Genomic DNA, 23,845 nt, shown 5'->3' with positions numbered 1-23,845 from the left:
TTTCCATAAGCAAAAAGCTACCAGTAATGCCATAAAGTGCAGGCCTGGCCCAAACAGAGCAATGAAAGCGATTGTTTGTCTAACAATGATAAAATATACAGGATATTTCCACTGATGTTAGAATGGCTTCAACCATTACAATAAAATACAATGTTCATTGTAATTACATGAAAAAATGTCCATATTATTGTTAATAAAATTGATTTTAAATATTATGATTAATGAATTGTGTTATCTTTAAGAAATAGTAGCAAAGCCTAAATTCATGTGTTTGAATGATATGGATGTGTGCCAGGCAATAACAAAAAATGATTTATGCATCTGTTTGTTACCAACTAATGACCATCCAGTTTTTTTGTTTTTTGCATCCAGTTGACTTGTTCTGAACACTACTGTTTCCCCTCGCCCAAACGCTAGAAACACAAGTTCATTTAGTGACCATTCAAAGTTACAATGGCACTGAAAAATGTAACTTATGACCGTTTTTGCAGCATCCCCATGGTCATGTGATCAAAATTCAGATGATTGGCAATTGGTTCATATTTATGACAGTTGCAGTGTCCCGAGGTCATGTGATCGCCTTTTATGATCTTCTGACAAGCAAAGTTCAATGGAGAAGCCAGATTCACTTAACAACCGGCTTACTAATTTATCAACTGCAGTGATTCACTTAACAACCGTGCCAAGAAAGGTCATAAAATGGGGCAAAACTCACTTAACAATAGAAATTTTAGGCTCAATTGTACTCATAAATCGAGGACTACCTTTAATGGCCTTGGTTGGATCCAGGACTATAGCATCTTCTATATATACATCTTTGGCATTCCCAAGCAAAAAAAAAAATTAAAGGAACTGAAGTCCCCAAGCATCTAAGGCACATCAAATTTGAGAAAGACTTACATACATACACACACACACACACACACACATATATATATATATATATATACACACACATACAACCGCTCTTCAGAGTTCTTGGACAAATGCCTCTCCTCACCGGGTAGGTATGAAAATAAAGGGGAGACTTTATAGATCCTCTTCAATGGAAGAAAAAAACATTCTAAATAATTTGATTTTCTGCTATCCAGCGATACCCCCTTTAGAGCCGTCCTCCGGGCAAGTTTACTCGCAAGAAAAACCGCCTCACGTTCAGTCAGATTTGTTCCCAGATAAACATCATCATTTTGTCATGTTTATGTTTGAGAGCTGCATGCAACGAGATGTCATTTTAATATATGCCGATTAGTTGCATTCAAAGTGACAATAAAGTTAGTCTTAAACCTAAAGCGAATTGTTCGGGAGAGCTGAAGAAGCCGAAACTAGAAAAAAAAAGAAATCCACGTGTCCCAATCCATCCTCCACGTGAAATTTATTTTATTTTATTTATTTATTTTCGTCAAGCATGTATTAGATAACAGATATAAGTATAAACATAATTATGAATACATGAAATAAGATACGAAAAAAGGGAACATTAGGACAGGGACGGTAGGCAGGCTGGTGCGTTTATGCACGTCCCTTACTTATTCTGGAATTCAAACTTGCTTAGAAGCGAGGTGAACGTGGCATCCACGCGCTTACTTGCGAGTAACGGTGGCTGCTGTTTTACGATAACTTCGGCGTAGTCCCCACCACAACACTCCGTCCCAAATTTGGTAAGAACCGCCTTCAGAGCTACCCCGGGGCATTCATTCAGCGATTTGGAACCGTCGGCTCAAAGGCCGAAGCGCTTTGGCCAATCCCCCGCCGGCATTGACGCGCCGGCCAATCAGAGCCGCTGCCGGGCAGCGAGCGCTAAACCGCCTCATGTGCAAAGTCAACCGGCGGCGCGTCAGTGTCGGCTTCTTCTTGGTTCGAGTCGTTTGCCCGCCATGTCTGACTGGGATACCGACGGCGAAGAGGACCAGCCCCGCGCTTCCCACACCAAGCTTCCCCCGAGCGAATGGTATTCGTTGGGGACGGCCGGATCTTCTACCCGGCCGGTGGGAAAAGAGAAAGAAGAGAGACGCGGCGGGAACAGATGGGGTTCGCGGCCGCCGTCTGCCCGCCAGTCTGGGACCTTGGAGTATCGGGCAAGAGGAGGAGGGAGAGGAGGAGGAGGAGGAGGAGGAAGGCAGCGACCGGGATCGCCCCCGTTGTGCTTCCCCCTGGATAATGCTCTCGTCGGCACCGTCATAGGTAGGTAGTTGTTATTGTGGTTTGACGCCTTTTCAATACATAACTCAAGGCGGCGAACAGACCTAATTCTCCTGCCGTCTTTTTTCCCTCCTCACAACAACAACAACAACAACCCTGTGAGGTGCGTTGGGCTGAGCGGGAAGAGTAACTGACCCAAAGTTCACTTAAAGGAATACGTAGTGGCACTGTTTCTAAACAGGACTGGTAGTTAAATCTGTTGCGTCTAAAATCTATTGAGTAATTCCTCGGTAAAAAAAAAAAAGTCGAGTTAATGTGATGTCGGACTTAGCCGTGGTTTGTTGGTTTTATTTTATTTGTTTGGAAACACGGCTGGGCAATGCCCTGAATAGAAGCCAAGCAAACCATTGTCAGTATGATATATACCTGGGCTTGAATATGTAACCCTCAGCTAAAAGGAATGAAAGTGGTTGCAGCAGGTTGTGGATGAAAAGTTAAGATTTGGGTGGCTTCTTAAGCAGCTTTTCCTCACTTGGCCTTTGCTAGAGTTTGCTTTTCAATTTTTTTCCCTCAAATGCTAATCCCGGGATTTGGGGACCTGAATTTGTAAAACATTGGGAAGTCACTGAGTTTAAGAAGCCTCCCTTAGTTGTATGTGCCTCAAAACTTTTCTGCTTACAAAGCTTTGCACAGCTTACAAATATTTATCTCGTAAAATTGCTTGTGATTTAGTTGATAAAAAGGATAAGGAAGACATAAGTGCTGTAGAATAATTACTAGCAAATTGATTTTATGTCTCCAGAATTAACTTCGTAGAACGTATTTGTTGGAAGATGGATGCTACAATTTGCAGTGCATTGTAGGAAGAATCATAGGATACCCCCTCCCCTCTAGTTTCATGCCCCCAGAGAAGGCAGAGAAAGACCATCCATAGAAGCTGAAGCAAACTCTGCCTCCCAGCCAGAATGGCCTCTAGTAACCCCAATTAGAAGACTGAGGCAGGCTGAATTAATGGGATTAAGGATTACGTCAGTAAACACAAAGCCACACAGAATTTACATTCCCCACCTTTCCCCAAGGCTAGCCTTGAAGCTGACCATCATCCAGAAAACCAGATAAGGACATTTAGAATACAGAATCTAATCTAATCAAATAAGCCCACCAGGCATCTCCATCTCAGGTCCAAAAGGGTATAAAAACCACTCTACTCCCCATGCCAGGTTGTCAGCTGAACTGATGCTGAATCACTTCACTTCTGATTCCTAGATAAATTTGGTTCAGCCAAATTTATTTAATTTGTTTTATCTCTATTTTAAATTTTGTACTTCCATGTTTTATTTTTATGGCTGTTCACCGCCCTGAGTCCTTCGGGAGTAGGGTGGTATACAAATTCAATAAATATAAATATATAGATATAAATATATAAATGGAGACCACCTTTCCTGTAGCCTGCTGCCAAATTCATTGGGTCCTGCTTCTTTCTCCTGGCTTGGAACCAGGTGTGTGTGAAAGAAATGGGTGTTGTGTGAGACTAGGCTAAAGCCACCATACCTAAAAGTGGTGAAAGTAGGTAAGAGAGGACAAAAGCCAGGAAAAGCTCCCTCAGGGAAAGCAGGAAGTTTGGGGGGGGGGGGGTTGGGTTTTTTTTTTTTATATAGTTTGCTAAACATGTAACAAGATAATGAGTATAAGTATAAACATGGACATGAACACAGGAAATGAGTACAAATAAATGGGGACAGTAGGATAGGGACGGTAGGCACGTGGTGTGCTTATGCAGGCTCCCTTTACGGACCTCTTAGGAATGGGGGGAGGTCCACGGTAGACAGTTTAAGGTTGAAGCTGTGGAGGTTTGAGGATGTAACAAACATCCTTTTTTTGTTAAGGAAACAAAAAGATGAAAATTTAGTCTGAACACATGGCAAGCCCCTCTCCAAGTCTCAAGGAGTTGGGCCTGCATGGGAAATCCTTTCCCACCAACAAAGCAATAACTTGGGGGATGAAAGGGGTCCTGAAACCTACCCACTCTTTGAGTCACATCTGTCCCTCTGGCTAGTGCCTAGCAGCCTAGTAGACTTTGGATAAATGTGGATGAGAGAGAGAGAGTAAGAGCAAATAGATATACTTTATAATCAGTAAAAGATTGCTATTTTAAATGTCCATGTATTATAAAGAATTGTTTGTGCCTCAATGTTGAGTTGAAAGTAGTTTGAGTGTGGCAATTTTCCAGGCCTGTGAGTGAGTAAGTGACCATGAGCTGAACCTGAGAACACGCTTGTGTAACAGTTATCTTTATTTTTTAAAAAGCAAACCTGATTCATCACAAAGCTTATTAGTTCTAGTGCTTATAAATTCAACTACAGATCAAATTTCTGATAGTTGTCAGTGAGCTCAAATTATCTGACTATTTCATATCAAGAATAATATGAATGTCATAGGAAATTCATTTAGCCATTTTTATATAAATTGGCATATTATTGCTGCAACCATTTTATAAATTTAAGTAGCTATTACAAAAAAGCATTTTGTTAATTGTGTGTGAAGTAGTTTTTTGTTAAATATCAATGTTTTATTGAATTGTAGACATTTGTTCTCTTGATTTTAAAAAATTGCAGTGTTGTCAATAGCAATATGCATGTTAAAAGATACATATGAATCTATTTCTTTTACAACAGGTCGAGGTGGAACTAAAATTAAGGAGCTTGAAGAATCATCAGGTTGCAAAATACAAGTAAGATGTTCTAACATGTGACAGTTTCTTTGAGATAAAAATGATCCAAGTAACTCCACAAGTTACTTTGTTATTATTACTCAGTCCTAATATCCTGTCATGAAGGAAATAACTAAGAATTTGGAAGGAGAACTAAGCATATACATTTTAAATAGTTAACTCTGTTAAATGATTCTTATGTGTGCATAAATCTTTTAACAAGTACCCTGTTTCCCCCAAAATAAGACATCCCCTGATAATAAGCCCAATTGGGCTTTTGAGTGCATGGCAATAAAGGCCAAGCGTTTATTTCAGGGTTCAAAAAAATATAAGGTCTTATTTTCGGGGAAACATGGTATTTGTAAATGTTTTAAGTCATTTATTTTAAATCACTACAATTACAGTATGTAGACTGCTTCATTTCTAAGTTTTAATTCCTAATCTAAATATCTTGTGTTTAGGTTATAAAGGGAAATTATGAGGCTGAAGTAAAGATATTTGGTGGAAAAGATAAACAAACCAAAGCTAAAATGCTGATTGACAATCTTATTGAAAGGTATAATCAAAACAATACAGGAGAAAGAGATACTAAAGGTAAGATTCAAAAACATGGTGTGCATGTTTATATGTAGGCATCTCAGAAAATTAAATTTATTGATTTAATAGTGAAAAATATTTAGCCATTTCGTTGTTAAGCAGTAATAAATCGAAAGCTTGTAAAATGTATATAATAGTGGATAAAAAATTTCCACCCTTCTTAAAGCTGTTCAATATTAAAAAATATATATTTTAATTGATAAAAGACTGTCTTTGGGTGACCCTGAGGTGCAATTTCTATATGATTCTAGGGTTAGATTTGTCTTCATTTAAATTGCCTGGCAATCTGATAGGAAACTTTTGATAACTGGAGCCTGATTTTGTTTTGACAGATTCCTGTAAATACCAGGAGATTGGAAATACTTCATATGGTCAATCTGTGATTATCAGTTCTGAAGTCAGTAGTCCAAAACCATCAATTAACTGGGCCTCCCTTCGAGAAAACAAAGCTAAATATGAAGCCATGAAGTGGATTGGTTAGTGTAATAAGGTTTTTTTTTTTAAATGAATGATACCTTAGTAGCCTTCAAGGTAAATTATTTATCAAAAGTCATTTGTTTTAAGATTTGGATAAACATATAAAAGGTGCTCCTTCAGATAACCTGTCTCTAATCAATCGAAGGTTTTAAAGGTCAAAGTCAGCCCATTGACACCCAATAGAAACAGACCAGCAGTAAGCCTCTATGGTGAAATACTGGCATACAGATAGTTATCAACTTATGTCCACAGTTGGGACAAGAATTTTGGTCATAAATGAAGACAACATATGACTGGACTTGATTTTGCAACCATTATTATGGTTGCAAAATCAATCATAATAAGTGGTTGATTCATAATTCATTAAGGGAATTACATAGTTGTTAACTGAATCCATTCTTCCAAATGGGTAAATTGTCATAGGCCTGTGGGACAATATAACCAGTCATAAATGTGAGCCAGTTGCCAAGTGCTTGAAATATCCATTATGAGCCTACCCATTATGGTTGTAAGCTTTGTGACCAACCTGATTTTATAATTTTTTTAAATAATGGTCGTTAATCAACCTTTCTTATGGGCTGGTTTTGCCGAAAACCAGAGGTAACTGTTAGTTTTTATCAAAAAGGTAAATGTGATCATGGGATGCTGGAAAACAGCCATAAATGCAGTCGCGTGACCATGGGAGGGGGGGTGGCCATTGGAACTTTAGAATGATGATGTAAGTACTCCAAAGGAGGTCCATGGTAACTTCGGACTATCGGTACCAACCAACTCACCTGCATTGGATGAAAAAGAGAGGTAGAGTTGGGTATAATCTGTAAATTGATATGAGTGTTACACACCTGATCCACATATATGCTTCTCTTTTGGCATAAATGTAATGCTATGTGAAAATGACCATGGGAGACAAAAAAGATGGTGCATAGGGAATGATCAGATAAAAGTGAATATAGACCACAACTGCAAAATGGGCAGAGAAAGAGACCTAGAAATGAATCTCCCTACATTTTTATATAAAAGAAATTTAAACTTCCGCATATTTATATTAATTTTTTGCAAGCCATATTAAAACATTATTTTCTCTAAAACAACCCCACTGCAGTTGTTAGATTTAACTCATGAATAGAATTTATTTTTAAAATACTGTAAATTACAATGTGCTCTTATAACAACTTTTCGTTACGTTTAACAGATTTGCCTCCACTTGAAAAGTGTTTTTACAAAGAAGCCCCAAACATCGCTTTTATGTCACAAGAAGAAGTTGATAAGTGGCGGTAAGAATTAGGATAAGGAAATTTATGCTTTATATTTAACTGAGGTCTCTTAGATATTTGGATCTGGAGTTGTCTACTAAATATTTAGTTAACACTTCAAAGATATGGCTGGATAATTACCATGAAACCAAAATGGGCCATTTCTATATTTCCAATATATGTGGTATAGTAAAACGGTTTGCCTCTGTTGACACTTCTTTTTGGCAAAGTATTGGCATGTGCACTATGTAAGCTAAAAACTGTAGCCATGGAACAACTTTTTATTTATCAAATTTGTATGTTATTATTCTGATTAGGGTAGCTAATTAGACTAATTATTAAAGTTTACTAATAATAGTACCTAGTAATACAGTTAATACAAAAAATATTTATACATTCATATTATGTAGTAATAAGGACTAGATATCTAATTAGCAAAAATCTCAATAATTTCTCCAAAAATTATCTGGGTGATTTAAAAATTTCTGGAAGGATAGTGTGCTAGTATGCAGTGTGGGTGTGGACAAGAAGCAACAGATGGAAACTAATCAAAGGGAGATCCAAAATATTTGGAAGAAATATTTTGTGCAAAAATGTCTTCCATTTGTTCATCAGAAATGAATGAATCAACATACAGAAGTATTTTAAATATATTTTAGGCTGAGAAGTTTTACTGTTAGGAATAATGGTTTTTTTAGTTGAAGACAATTATTTATTACGATTTTTTTTCCATTTATTCCTACCTTTTTTTTAGTGGGTTCAAATATCTATATCAGTAAAGCCATAATTTCATGATTCATCTTAAAAAGGGAAGTACATATATACATAAGAGATAACTAAATGTCCAAGTATCTTAATCACCACTATTAAAGCATACTATTCAGGTTCTGGTATTTTGGATTGGAAAACCAAATATTATTAATGCCACTATATCCTGATCAAACCATTTGTTTGCAAAAGTTATAATTATCGATATTTACCAAATTAAAATTTACACATTCACTGCCACTACTGCTTCTCACAATTGTTTGATGGAATTTTAATATTGTAATATTTTTCATTATAGGCTGGCAAATAATTTTGATTGGGGTCCCTGAGAGGGTTTTGGGAGACATCCCCCCCCCCAGGTATCCTAGGACCACTCTAGGGTATGCCAAATAAGTTGCTTTTCATAAAAGCTACAAAATATTGTTTCAAATTCCTCATCTAAGAAACATAACTATAACTAGACTAGACCTTGATACTGAACGATAACAGAAGCCCCCATAATTTGTAGATTTGATTTCCAAACTACGTATATTTTCAGTAAGAAAAGCCCACATATGAATTTATCCATAAAGGCCACTAGAGGCTGCTCTTGCACGATGCGGAAGGGAAGATTTTTTTTAAAATAAAAAACTCTTTATTTTTATATAATTAACCTTGTATCTGAATTGTTTGCATCTTCAGGACCCATCATTTTTTTAAAAAACTTGGTGTTTTCAGGATGACAGAACCTTATCTACTGAGATTCTTTAATTATGTTCTCTAGCTCTCTCCAACATTTATGAAAAATGCCATTTTATAATTAACCTTGACTTTAGGTGAAATGTTCGTAATTGCTGAATGAGTTTTCAGCAGCACTACAAATTCCAAATTCTAACTCCAAATTAGAAACTTTTCTCATTTATTAGAAACTTTTTAGATTTTAACAGATTTTTATAGTAAATGAAAAAAAAACTTTGAAATTTTCACATTTCTGCCTTTGGATTAAATGGGCAGAGGGGAACAGTTTTTGGTGAGAATCAGTGTGTTTGAATCATTCTCTCACAGAGCAGACTACTAGTTTAATTTTTATTGGTATGTTGAGCATTATTGATTGGCATAATCAGTATCATATGTTATTTGGCTATATATACCCAAATATAAACTCTAAGCAAAGTTAGGATGAAAAGTTCAGTTTTGGAGAACCATTTGCAGATGGCTCTAACAGAAATAGAGCCTTTTAAATGTACATATAAAGAGTTATTATAGACTTAATGGCTATAACTTTTCTAATAGTATTACACTGAGCAATCTTATAAGAATAGACAATGTTTTCATTATGTATATTTTTATTAGAATTCTTTTTAAAAACAAATACTTTAAGCATCTGCACATATAAGATGAATTTGCACTGACTAGGAGTAAGCAAAACATTTCAGAGTTGAAGCATTCAGACATTTTGTTCTGTCCTCACCAACTATTGATTTCAGAACATTTTAAAGGAATGTATAGAATTATATCTTACTTTAAAAGTTTTAGACTAAAACATATAGTATTTAATTCATCTTTTCTCATTGATTTTGATTATAAATCTTTATTTAATTGTCCAGAATAAATTTGTGCAATGTGCATAAAATTTCCTAATCTGGCATAAACTGATAGTACTCATATCAAAAATTGATATAAAATATTGTTTCTTTGACTTTGGTTTTTTATTTAAGAAAAGAAAACAATAGTATTTCATGTGATGATTTGAAAGATGGTGAAAAACGTCGTATTCCTAATCCTGTTTGTAAATTTGAAGATGCTTTTAAACATCATCCTGACATTATGGCAAATATTAAAAAAGTTGGTTTTGAGAAGCCTACTCCAATTCAGGTATTTCAACTTTATGATCTAATTAGTGTGAAACCATTTTTGTTTACATTTCAGCAAATTCACTGAATTTCTTATTCTAGTCACAGGCTTGGCCAATCATACTTCAAGGATTTGATCTCATTGGAATAGCACAGACGGGTACTGGAAAGACACTAGCTTATTTAATGCCTGGATTCATTCATTTGGATTCACAACCAATGTAAGAACATGTTGAGATAAAACTTCTTCTATTATATCGTAATGCAGGGGTGTTAAACTATTTTATTGAGGGCTGCATGGGGGGGGGGCATGGCCCGCTCAACATCACTAGTGTCAGCGCCTTTGGTGGCTCGAGTGTTCTGGCAGCAAAAACGGGCTCCCAAGCTCCATTTCCAGGTGCAATGGCCTCCTGCAACCCTCTGCCAGGGAAAACAGAGCCACTGACTCCGTCATGATCCAAACAATATAATTAGGTTGTAAATTAGGTTGTTATGTATGCTTTTTTTTATTTTTTTCTGCAATTGTGCTTTGGAGTATGGCTTTACTGTGATCTGAATTAAAGCTGAATTATGTTTGGATGCAAGTTAAATTGGAAATTATCCTCTTGAGTTTTTCCAAGTGAGTGATGGGACTGACTGAAATTCTTAGGTGTCCTCTATTCTTTCCATTGTCACTAACTTTCTTTTCTGAGGCTATCCTCAGGTTGATTGTCTAAAGAAGTTGTACTTTTTTCAGTTCTAGAGAAAAACGCAATGGACCAGGGATGCTGGTTCTCATTCCAACTCGAGAACTAGCCCTTCAAGTTGAAGCAGAGTGCTTAAAATACTCTTATAAAGGAATTAAAAGGTACTAATCCACATCCTCTTATTTGGCAGGTATTAGGGTGGGTTTTTTTTTTCTTGAGCTCTAGAGTGATTTGGCTAAAAGGTTAAGCTGTATTCTAAAGTTATATTATCTTATTTTGATATGCAGAGTGGTTATAACTAACCAAAATCTAGCAACTATTGACAGTATATTCAAAACTATTAGGAAAAGCAGAATAGACAATCAGGAACAGACCTTGAATTTCTTTACCATCACCCTATACCTTTCTTATGTGTAATGTTATATTCTTAGATTTAACTTAAAGAAGAACCTATTTTAATTAAATCAGCAATACGTTGGAAAAAACAACACTCCACTTAGTGATAAATTTTAAACAAGTTTTTCACACAAAGGATATCTTAGGGCTTGTTCAACTGTTGTTCCCTTTGCTCTTATTTAGGAAAGTAAAACATGAAAGTCTTTTTATAAAATTTCTGAAAACTGTAAAATATTAAAATACATAGAGCATGTCAGTTCAGTTCTAAATGTTGAATAAACATTCTTCCTAGCATTTGCATATATGGTGGTGGAGATCGGAAAGGACAGATCAATACGGTTACCAAAGGCGTGGACATTGTTATTGCTACTCCTGGCAGATTGAATGACCTGCAAATGAACAGTTTCATAAATCTGAGAAGCATAACATATTTGGCAAGTAGTCACCATTATGTATTAGGTGGGAATGTTAAAATATTCATATATTGGTAACTGGCTGGAACATCTTTATTCATCTATTCATCTTCGTCTATTCATTGCTATTCTCTCCTCCAGTTTTCCTTTTAAATAGTGAGCCAACATTATATAACCATGGACATGTTCAGTTTACACTTATTTGCTGAGATGAAAATGAACCCCTGTGCATATTTTCTAAAGCTGTTTTCCCTACCAGCCCAAACCACTTTGGCTACTGTTTCCTTCTTTTTATGTGTGGGTGAATGCAACTTTGGTTATAAACAGAAGTAAAATTAAATTAAATGAATTAAATAGTAAAAGCAGACCTGAAGCAAAACATTGTCATCTGTTCAGTGTTTTGACCAACTAGCTATGCTTTCTTCCATAGTTTGCAGTACCATTTTTTTCTTCATTTTTCTACCTCCCCATTCCCTAGAAGTGATCCTGGTTGCTAATTATTGGTCTGGGTTTTTTTTGTCTCTTATGCCCTTAATTTTCTATTATCTTTGGAAATTTTTTTGTGAAGATGCGGTTTTGACTTTAGAACCATACACTGAGATCTGTGTTACCAGTGGTACAAACAGGTAACATATTCATTTAAAACTAGCTTATATTTATTTTGTGGCATACATTGATATTAATTATCGGAAGAGTAAATCTCTGGTCCCAGTGACCAACCCAGATTCGATCTTAAATCTAACTGTAGTTAATGCCTTTTTGTTCTGCTGCCTGTTCTGCTAGTAGGTCTTCCAGATATTAGACAGATAGACAAACGTATATATACATACATACATTTGCGTGACATTTATATAAAACACCTCAACTGCAGCAAGGCTCTGCAATCTTTTTTGTTTGTGGACACAAATAGAATTCATAGAATGTGTCATGGTTCAATTCATAAAAAGGCTGTCATGACATGTTTTCAACTCTCATTATGCTGCCTTATATAAAAGATCAAAAAATAAAAAGCTACAAATTGCAGATTGCAAGATTTAATAAAAAACAGACCATAATCCAGCAACAATCCTATAGGGAAGAAGAAAGCACTGAAATAACAAATGTTTTGTACAGCTTGAAACACAAAGTAGGAAAGCCTGCTGAATAAACATTCATCAAATGTACCTACTGCTTTTGAATATTAATGTAATAATATAAAAATAAATTATTCACTTTCAAAGACCAAAAGAGCAGATTTAGTGTAGTCCAGTAAAACAGAGTAAGACCGCTAACAAACTTTTAGAGCAAAAGTAATTAGGTAATACTTGTCTAAGACCAGATTCGAATCCAGCCCTTTCAAACTGCAATCCAACCTGAACAAAATTTGATAAACTCTCCTGGAAATTTCTGTAGTCAGTCTCCTAATTTAAAAAAACTCAATCTCCTCTTCAGACTAACTTATATATTTAGTTAATAAGGCTTATTAAATTGGACTGTCAGGTGTGATACAAGAAGTGAAGCTGTCCTAACAAACCTGTTTGAACAAGGTGCTTTTGACATGAAATGTTACTCAAGTGGTGATCATGTGACAGCAGGACACTGCTACCATGCAGGATTTGCCTAACAATTGCAATTGGAACTACCGTTGTAAATTGACATGGTCATGTGACAACATGCTTTACAACTGTGTCACTTAGCTATGTAATGAGTTAGTTGAGTTTTTAGCAGACATATAGTTACATACTAAAACTAAAACTGGTAACAATCTTACCTATGAAAATAGCAAGCATTCTTTGATATTCTGTAAAGGGTCATCCAGGTTTTTTAAAGTGAGGATGAGATGTAATTTGGTAATAAATAATCTGTTCTTCCAGTAGATGGTGGCCTAGTGACAATTAGAAAATTGAATTCAGCCCTGTGTGATGTATGAGTGAACTTAAAATGTGGCAGCACTGAGTGCCTTCTCCCAGGTTATATTCCAACAGGAGGAGAAAACTGGAGGGAGGGATTTGAAATGAGAGACGCACGGAGTCCAAGGCAGAGAATACCTGCCCCTAACAGGGAGACAGGACTAGGAATAATTTAAGAGCTGGCGTAGGGTAGTATTGATGTAATTAATTTATTAAAATATTTTAAATTCATTTTTAATTATTTTAAAGAGTCAGTTTATTCCTTTGGTCCTGTTATACAAATGTCTATTCTATCCTCTAACATCCCCATATTCTACCCAGAGTTTAAAGACTTTACAAATACTAACAGGTGGTGATATTATTGGTGATAGCAGAGCCAAAGAATAATAAAAGAAGCCCTACAACAAAGACCACATGCAACTAACTCAGATAACATATGCACTAAAATAAATATAGAAATATAGTTTACAATTAGTAATTTTCAGATTGTTACATAATTTTCATCATGTACATTGAAATCAACAATAGTTAACCATATTTTTCACAGGTATTGGATGAAGCAGACAGAATGTTGGATATGGGTTTTGAGCCTCAAATAATGAAGATACTGTTAGATGTACGTCCTGATAGACAAACAGTTATGACCAGGTAGGGTAAAATACTTGTTTTGATGGATATTATTGCCTAAATATGTGCTATGCAGAAAATAGATAATTTCTTTTATATCACTTTGCAAATAAAAATTTGTATATCTCTTTGTGGCCCTTTCATTTTAAATTGAAAACATATAGCCATTGTCACATCTAGAGTAGTTGACACCATGTGGTTGTTTCCTTACCTAGAGAATAGAATTCTTTATTGGCCAAGTTTGATTGGACACAGGAGAAATTTGTCTCCGGTGCATAAGCTCACAGTGTACATATAAACAGCAAGCAATAGGTCATATATATCATAGATCATTAATCGTGAGATTCAACAAGTGATACAGGGGGTAAATATCTTTAAGCCTAAGACAGTGCTGTGTGAATTAGATATTCAGCAAAGTGATGGCACAGGGAGAAAAAAATATCTGTGTGTTTAATTGTTTTGGCATGCAATGCCCAATAGTGGCACCCAGAGGGGAGAAGTTGAAACAGTTTATGTCCAGGATGTGAGGGGTCTGTAGTTATTTTCTCAGCCCTCTTTCTGGTTCATGCAGTGTACAGATCCTCAATGGAAGGATCTGTACACTGATCCTTCAGGCTGATTGCAATTGTTGTTTTTGCAGTTTTAACTATCCATTGAAGTCTGTTATTATAGTAATATCTATTAGACTATTTTTATTTGTTTATTTATTTTTCACATTTTTTAACCACCCAGCTCCCTCAAAGAGGGGTTCTCATATCCATTATCTTCACATTAGGAAAGTAAGTCAACATATTGTCTATATATCTGTTGTAAACACTTATCTGTATATTTCTTTTTTTATATATAAGGTTTTTTATTTTTAAACAATTCATCAATCAGTATAACATCTGGGTACAAATTTTTTTGTGTCATATTCAACATTTATTAATTTCTTAGTACATATTTATCTTTCTTCTTACATTTAAATTTAATGTATTACAACATATTTTTCCAATGTTTCTTATTTTTACATTGTCTATTGTCTATATTCAATCTCTATCCATTGATAAAATTGCCCCCATATGTTGTAATTCTCCGATTCTTCCTTACCTCTAATTGGTAATGTTAATCTACTCATTTCTGCACATTCTAATATTTTCTTAATTAGCTCTCCCTTTGTAGGAATTTTTTCTGCTTTCCAATTTTGTGCAAATACCATTCTTGCTGCCGTTATTACATGTATATAAAAAAAATTATATTCTACTCTACTCTATTCTATAATCAAATATATATTTTCTTTACTAAATTTCTCTGGTAAGATACCCAACAGGAACAGCTCCAGTTTAAGATCAATGTGTTGCTATATCATTTTCTCTAACCAAATTTGAATTTTTACCCAATAATTTCTCACTTCTGGACATGTCCACCACATGTGATAGTACGATCCCGATGTCTGGTGGCATTTCCAACATTTAGTTGATTTATCTTTGAACATTTTTGCCAATCTTTCCGGTGACATGTGCCATCTATAAAACATTTTATACAAATTCTCTTTATATGCTGTAGCCATTGTTAATTTGTAATTTCTTTCTCATAATTGCTGCCATTTATCTAATTCTATTGTATATCCAAAAATTTTTGCCCATGCTATCATTGTTTCTTTTACTTGTTCTTCTTCTAATTTAACTCCCAAGTAAATAACTATATAATTTTTAAATCATTTTCTCATCTGTTCCTGTGAGTATCTCATCCAATTCTGTCATCTCCAAGTAAAAACCATATAACTTTGCATCTATTTCATATCTCGATCGTATTTGCAGTTGTGTATACCACGCCATAACAATCCCTTGTTCTACTAGTTCTTCTTTCGTTTTCAATTCCCCCTTTTCTGATAAAATATTTTTATATCTGTTAATATTCCCCATATTAATAATATTTGGATGTACTAATGCTTCCATTATTGAAAGCCATGTTGGTATTTTCAGATGTTTTTCTCTAACCTTCTCCCATATTAATAATAAAGCATTCCTTTCAAATGTCTTTGAAAATAGCTATGCATCTTATTTTTCCCGTACCATAAAAAAGCATGCCAACCTAATTGTAAATCGTGCCCCTCCAAAGTCAATAACCTTGTATTTCTTAATACAATCCATTTCTTCATCCATGATAATGCTGGTGCTTGATAGTATAATTTCCAGTTTGGTAGTCCAAATCCTCCCCTTTGTCTTGCATCTTGTAACATTTTCATATTGATTCTCGTTTTTCCCCCCTGCCATATAAATTTCATTATCATTCTATTAAGATCTTCAAAATATTTTTTTCTTTTTCTCCCCCCCCCCCCTTTACTTCTCTCTATATTTCTTATTACTAAATTGTCAGTAGCAGGTGCTTTCTTCTGATCCAAACCCCTCTCTGAAGGTATATCAGACAGGAAAAATATGATGCATACCCCATTGGTTAAAGAATTCCAACTTGTGAGTGTAGTTAAAAAGATCCTTTTCTGCCATTGCCCCTGCCCTGTGGAATATTCTTCCCCTGGAAGTAAGACAGACAGGCTTATTCTCCTGGTTTCCAAAAAGGAGTTAAGACATGGATGGCTGTGCCTTGCAGGGGAACTCAGGGAAGCATGCAGCCATGAGGTTGGTTAGTCCCCTGAAATCCCTCCCCTTGCCTTGCCACCTCTTACTTTTTTTTAATTTTTAAAAACTTTTATTTATGCTATTTTATATTTTAACATTTTATTATACATCAATTAGAGCCCCTCTTTGAGGGAGATGGGCAATACAGAAATGTGAAAAATAAATAAAATAAAGATCTCATTCATGCTAACATAGATTGGTTCATTTCTAAGACAAGAGTTAATTTTTCACTTCCTCAGCAATATCTTATTTCCTTTGTAATAAGACCCCTTTCACTATGGAAGTAGAATGGTGGTATCATATTTCTGAAGGTACCGGTGTCTGTTTTTCTCAATTAATTGACGTATCCATGATCAGTTGTCCAGAGTCATTAAGTTTATTATGTAATTTTGGGCAATATATAACACACTATATTGAATTGTAAATTTGAAATGCAAAACATTCCTGTTTCAGCAGGCCGGCCTGGCCTAACTTTCCCTTTATATTGCTTTTTGATTTTATTTTAAACTGGGATGTCTTGAATTATCTAGGACCAGAGTGTTTAGTATATTTTAATTGGTTTTTTTTATTAACGTTTGTATTACATGTATTTTTATCGTTCGCTGTTCACCGCCCTGAGTCCCTTAGGAATAGGGCGGTATATAAATTTAATAAATAAAATAATAAAATAAATAAATAAAAGGGCTTGGATAATTCAAAAGCTATTTTAATTTCTTTGAAAGAAATATTGGAAATTAAATCAGAATTTTTTTTTATAAATGCAAAGAATGAATGCATGGAAGAAAAAGTTTATGAGATGGAAGGATGCTAGGTGCCATGACATGGAACAAAAAGTTAAACAAATCGCAATGAAATTCTTGGGGGTATTTTTTTAGCAAGTTTTAAATGCAGCTGGATTGATAAGTGTTTTTATAGAAATAGCAAGAGAATTAGAATAGGGGAAATAATAATCTTAATTTTTTAAAAAAACATTTTATTTTAATTCCACCAGTGCTACATGGCCAAGTGGTGTTCGCCGTCTTGCAAAATCATACTTGAAAGATCCAATGATTGTATACGTTGGAACTCTAGATTTAGCGGTGAGTTGTGCTGAGCATTAATATTGTACGTATCCATAATTAATGTATACCAAAAATGTCTGATCTTACTATGCATATATGAAAAAAGACTCTTGGAGAAAGTGAGAATAACCCAAAATAACATACTAATATCCTGCTTTAAAAAGAATACACTAAAAACAAATTTCAAAGTGAAAAACTTTCAAATTAGATAACCTTTCTGACTAACTTTCCTTTTAGATAAATTACATAATTTTGTTTTTTCTCATTTTACTAGTTTGAGTGCATGCAATAATGTCATTTCACTTGTCAATTGCTGACAAGTTTAAGTTGTTGAGTAATTTCAGTACTATACTATAAAAATGAAAAATATATAAAATAATTATTTGGGGAATAGTCCTTCAGCAATGTCCTGTCATTTCTAAACAGCATGCATATTATTCAGAAGTCTTTTAAATGTTCTCCTTTGTTTGCACATTATCTGAGTATTTACAATTCTTACAGTATAAGTAGCTTTGACAATATATACTATAAGCCATTATTTTTCAGTCATATTTCCTTGTAATAAATTTTGTTTTACAGGCAGTCAATACAGTAGAACAGAAGATTATTGTTATTCCAGAAGAAGAAAAAAGAGCTTTCACACATCATTTCGTTGATACTATGAAGTCTGATGACAAGGCCATCATTTTTGTGGGAAAGAAACTTACGTATGTAGAAAAACTTAACACAAATGAGCTTAAATTGTAACAAACATTCTGTCTAGTCTAGTAGTTCACCTACCAATTTTCCCCCAGAAATACCTTTTTTCATCACTTCTTATTTTTAATATTTAACTGGCATTAAGATTAAAACTTTCTAGAGTAAAGCATGTGCTGTATACTTAGCTAAATTAAATTTATGCTCTTTAAAGTGGTTTTTACCACTTCAGACTTTTTTTTCCCTTTATAATAGTAATAATAATAGAACTGACATTTGGGAATGAACTTTTTCTTAATAGTCAGAAACAATTATGTTACGCAAAAATGGTAAAATGTTTCCAAATATCAAAATTCAAACCATAATTTTAATTTAATTTAAAAATATTTAGCAGTACGATATGCTTATTAAACATTGAACATTAGTGGGGCATAATTAGGATATTGTTATGAATCAGTGTTAAAGAAAGCTGGTACGCTACAAAAAGGAAAGATTTTTTTATACACCATTATCTCCGTTATACTGTTACTAAAGAGCTCTAATAATCTAATATATATATATATATCAATGAGGATTTATTCTAGCAGTAGCATTTTTTTCTCTGACATTTGCAGTATGAATTATATTTCAGTTCTGCCACACATCATCTATATTTTTCAACCTCTGATTGTTTAGTGATACCACTCCCTAAAATTATCTCCACGATATCCATCTTGTGATTTTTTTTAAAAAAAAATAGTAATTGTTTTAATAAATTAATAAAAAGTAAAATTTAGTATTGGAGTATGAATATTTAGGAAATAAAATGAGTCATCTGGCATATGTGGTACCTGATATAAGTTTGAATGTTTATTCTAACTGTTCTATAAATATTTATTGATACATTAATTGGATTAAAAAATCTTTCTCTGTGTATTAGCTTTGCTTTTAATTTTTTTCCAAAGGGCTGATGACCTTTCAAGTGATTTTGGACTTCAGGGAATTCCTGTTCAGTCTTTACATGGCAACAGAGAACAGTGTGATCGTGAACAAGCTTTGGACGATTTCAAAAAAGGTTATAATTAATCAATTTAACATAATGTGATTATGTAATTATCAAAACACATAAACTCAAGTTCAGATCTTTATTACAGGGTTTGAGCAACTTAGAAAGATTTCAAAGAGAATTAATAGTAAAATCCAAGTTAAAAACTATGATGTTAAAATTACACAAATGCTGGGGCTCCATGTAGAATCATATAATATTAAACAACTTGTGAAATAAATTGTATACTAAGCAGGACTGATCTTTTCATATTAAATGGTGCTATTGATGAGGACAGGGCCATGCATTTTTCTTTCTAACCCAGATCTAATTTGAATACTATTAATTACATCACAGATTTGAGATGCCTTTTAAGAAATAAGACACAACTCAGGATAGTGGATTTGCTTGATAGCATAGATCTACAAAAAAAGTTTTTATAGAAAATGTTTGCCCATACTGGCCAAACCAGATATCAGCCCATCTATAATGAGTGAATCTCTGGCCAAGCTTTTAATTCTGATCAACCACTGTAGCCTCACTCATCAATTAGTATGAATCTTTCCAATGAACAATTATTTTAGCCATTATTAAAACAAATATAATATTTGTAGGCAAACCCTGTTAACTATGCAATATGAAACCCGAAAAACTTAGGTTTGCCTCGATGGTAAGGCCAGCCCTGCTAGCATGTTAGTAAGATGTGCTAATGGACTCTGTTCTCTTCACTCAAGTGAGTTTTACAAAATGTTCTTACAGCACAAATGGTTTCCCCCCCTTCCCAAAAAAAGTCTCTGTCTTTCATTTATGTCAGAAAATACTTAGTGGGTTTTTTTTCCTGGATTCTGCTACTTCAATGGAGCATTCTTTTCATACCATGGATATTAGACAGTCACAATCTACATTAACCAAATTGCATCATTTAAATCAATTTGTACTTGTTCACTTCTTTTTTCATTTTGTTCGGAGAATTTCCCTGAGTTCCTTTTTCCGAGCTGGGAAAGAAAAGTGCAAGCAATCTCCCTGGGGGAATGCAAGAAAAAAAAAAAAGACACAGAGACTGGCTGCTTTGGAAAGGATTTCTCTGTCCCTCTCTCTCTCTCCCCCATCTCCCCCTCTCTCTCCTCTCTCAACGTGGCCATCTTGACTTTGATTATAGTTTGTTTCAAATTTGATCCACTGTGTTAATGTTGAGAATTAGCAAGGTCTGTCCCTCAAACTGTGTATATAAGAGACAAGGTGAGTGTTCCCATAAAAAATACTAGAGTCTGGAACAATCAAAGTGGGAATAGATTTCCATAAGTACCAGCTGCTGGAAAAACTACAGAAAAGTAACACTTCATTCAAATGTATTGTGAAAAATTACCAGTTTTTATTTTGCTTGTTTTAGGCAAAGTTCGTGTATTGATAGCGACAGATTTGGCTTCCCGTGGACTTGATGTGCATGATATTACGCATGTCTTTAATTATGATTTTCCTCGTAACATTGAAGAATATGTTCATAGAGTGGGACGTACTGGACGAGCTGGGTAAGCCAAACTTTAAACTGTTTCTATGTTACCAAGTAGAAAATATGAATGTTTTCTTCAGCATATTCTTGTCTCTTATATCAGATGCATTAGAGTATAGGGAAATGTAGCAGTCTCTCCTCGACAGGGATTCATCAGCTGAACAAACTTATCTTTTTCCTGTTAAAAATAATTTATTCCAAAGAGTTGGAATGAGATTCCAACTCATTCCTCATTAAGGAAATGAGAGGAGAAAGAAAACATATTCCTGTTAGTAAGGATGTTTTTCTCAGAGTTAAGGATCCTGCTGTAAGTAGAGGAGGCACAATGGCTCAGCAGTTAAAGATGCTGAACTTGTCATCTGGAAAGCTGACAGCCTGGGTTCAAGATCTGAGCACTGCACAATGGGGTGAGCTCCCATTATTTGCCCCAGCTCTTACCACCTAGCAGTTCGAAAGCATGCAAATGCAAGTAGATAAATAGGTACCACTTAAGTGGGAAGGCAACTGCATTCCATGCCTCTCAGTACATAGTCATGCTGACCACATGACCATGGAAATCTTTGGAAAATGCTGGCTCCCATGGCTAAGAAACAGAGATGAGCACCGTCCTCTAAAGTCAGACACAACTGAATAGAGGTAACCTTTACCTTTGTAAATAGATTGGGCTGTCAGAAAGGAACAGAAGATGGATTGCTTTTTTATAAACTCCCTTTTTACCCATTCTAACTAATCACTTGGAGCTTCAAGGATCTAAATGGAAACCTGTTCTATAGGTGTCCCATCATTAAAGGTCTCCAAAATACCATTTACTCCAGAATGTTCGTCTTCATTACCCACTCTGGCAGAGGTGGCTGAATCTGCCATTTTGTCCCCGTTGCCGTGCCCCACCCCCACATTTTGAATGTTGATAGTCCTATTTTTAAAAATGGAGCTATCCATTTGATGTTTCATGATGACATGGATCCTTTTTAGCAGTAAGACATTGTTTTTCTGTTTATGCACAGGATAAATTATAAAGATAACATGTATATTTTCTTCTCCTTCCATAATCTGCTTAATTGCTACTTGAGGAGAAATGTGATAATTACTACTGGTGCAATTTCAATCATTCAGAAAGGAGCAACCAGTTTTTATTACTTAAAAGTCTAAAGACAGAATATGGATTTAAAAATAGAACATTTTAATAAATTATCAATACAGGTCTATAAAAGGGAGTCTCTTACAGAAATATTAAACCCCATTTTATTTGGGGGAAATGTTTGGATTGATGTTAAGCAAAAATTTATTTTAAAGAAAACCCAGATATGAGCTATTTATTTATTTAGTTTGCTTTTACATAGACGCAAAGGAGAAGCTATAACGCTTGTCACAAGGAGTGACTGGCGAATTGCATCCGAGTTGATTGACATTTTAAAAAGAGGAAACCAGGTAATATTATAACTAAGCTTGTTGCTACTTTTTTCCCGTTGTTCCTTTTACCCTGATTTGATTAAAATAATATAAAACATTAAATACACATTTAAATTGATTTTTAAATTTTTATTTTGAGTAGTTTATATTATATATATAGGAGGGAAGGACAAGGATTAAGATGTGTAAGGCCATGGTATACATGTAGTGAGTGAAGTGTTGGAGATCAGTTCCAAAAGGTTTTGAATCGTTTTGTTTTTAATTGAAAGAAGCCTATTTCAGAGTTTACACTGTAATTTCCATATTTGTTAAAAAGGTAAAAAACAGACTGTGCATCATCAATTTCTGATAACCCTGCATAGATGTGGTTTGGGCAGCCACAATAAGGGCCTATCAGGTTTTATATTTGTGAATGTAGAATAAATGGTGATTTTAAATCCCTTGAGATTATTTAAATCTCAAAGCGATTTTATCACCGAGATGAATAAAAATCTAGTTGGATATTTCCAAAATTGAACTTAAAACTCTTGTGAAATATATTTGCTGTATTATGGAATAGCTTATAGTTAAAATCTGTTGCTACTACAAAATGTGTTAATTTGCTTTTTGTTTTTTTAAGTGCTAGCTTATAGTTTTTATCTTACATTTTATAGTTTAAAATTGTGATAGGCATTTTTGCAAATTTTAGTATCACAAATTGTTACCAAATATTTTCATATTCACTACAAATTGCAGTGCTATATTATAGTATAACACTTTATACTTAACAGTAACATGAATTTCCTGGTTTAAATATATTGTTTCCACAAATGGAAGATAATTTGTTCCATCAGATATTCCTCTCCTACCCTTGTAGCCTTGAATTGTCTTCACAAAATATCACAGGAGGAAATTGCTCAAAAGTTAGAAGGAACTTAGATAGCTGATTTATACTTCTGAGTTCAAAAGTCTTCTGATATAGCCAAGAAGTTCAATATACTCCATATTTTCCAGAAAGACCTCCAAAACACAAAATGCTTTTCTTAAGATACAGATGATTTTTTTTTTTAAAGATGAGTTGTATCAAGTTGATTTCTGTTTTTGCAACTACTGAAGAGCGCTTCTTCAATGTGCATGTTTAGGAGTAAATACTAAAATCTAATTTAACCTGATGCAAACAGGATTGTTAATATTTTAGAATATATTTATATTATTTATAGAATATATATTACATAAACTGATTTATAGAATATTTTCATGATTTTTTTTTAGTTTGTAGAAATTGAAAATGTAATAATGGCTAATTGTTGATTTATCTAATTTTAATAGGTGATTCCTGAAGAACTTATTTTGATGGCTGAAAGATATAAGCAATTCCGGTTGAAAAGGGAAATCGAAAATGGTTTAGGAAGGTCACGGGGGCGGCCACAGAAAGGTTTCTAGGCTATCTGGAAACACTATAGTTAGTGCCTATGGGAAATTCAGTAAAATGACTTTTGTGCTATTACAACAAAACTATGAAGCCTGATTTTCTTCAAGAAAGGTGCTTTTTCAGTCTTTCTCAAACTATTTGGTACCAGATTTAAAACAATTTAATATCCTCTGTACTGCTTTGAATTCTGTGATACTATGATGACTATTTTGAAAAAAATGAATAAAACTCCTTTGTAACATACTCTGGAATTTATTTGATCACATTGTCTCACTTTGGCAGAGAATATTAAAAAGCACTAACTGTTACTTCAAAAATATTTCCTCCT

At 34.3% G+C, this 23,845-nt stretch overlaps 1 protein-coding gene across 1 annotated transcript; it reads left to right on the top strand.

The window, feature by feature from the left end:
• The first annotated feature begins 1,874 nt into the window (after positions 1-1,874).
• Positions 1,875-23,528, top strand: DDX43 (DEAD-box helicase 43). The gene is made up of 16 exons (XM_070954486.1): positions 1,875-2,181; positions 4,815-4,870; positions 5,311-5,443; positions 5,779-5,922; positions 7,116-7,197; positions 9,642-9,798; positions 9,879-9,997; positions 10,513-10,623; positions 11,151-11,292; positions 13,708-13,808; positions 17,397-17,484; positions 18,046-18,173; positions 19,107-19,216; positions 20,577-20,715; positions 22,037-22,124; positions 23,415-23,528. The coding sequence occupies exons 1-16, from the start codon at positions 1,875-1,877 to the stop codon at positions 23,526-23,528; spliced, it is 2,019 nt and encodes a 672-aa protein (XP_070810587.1).
• The last annotated feature ends 317 nt before the right edge of the window (positions 23,529-23,845 follow it).

Source organism: Pituophis catenifer, unplaced genomic scaffold (assembly GCF_029215685.1).
Source record: "Pituophis catenifer annectens isolate HBS135680 unplaced genomic scaffold, rPitCat1.0.hap2 SCAF_1, whole genome shotgun sequence".
NCBI lineage: Eukaryota > Metazoa > Chordata > Lepidosauria > Squamata > Colubridae > Pituophis > Pituophis catenifer.
This window is presented reverse-complemented; position numbering and strand designations above follow the sequence as displayed.

What these genes read in the sequence shown, in the direction of transcription:
- DDX43 (XM_070954486.1), top strand. Translation starts at nt 1,875, where the DNA reads ATGTCTGACTGGGATACCGACGGCGAAGAGGACCAGCCCCGCGCTTCC. An exon ending in TGAAGCCATGAAGTGGATTG is followed by an intron (nt 5,923 to 7,115) that starts GTTAGTGTAATA and finishes TACGTTTAACAG; the next exon opens with ATTTGCCTCCACTTGAAAAG. An exon ending in TCTTATAAAGGAATTAAAAG is followed by an intron (nt 10,624 to 11,150) that starts GTACTAATCCAC and finishes CATTCTTCCTAG; the next exon opens with CATTTGCATATATGGTGGTG.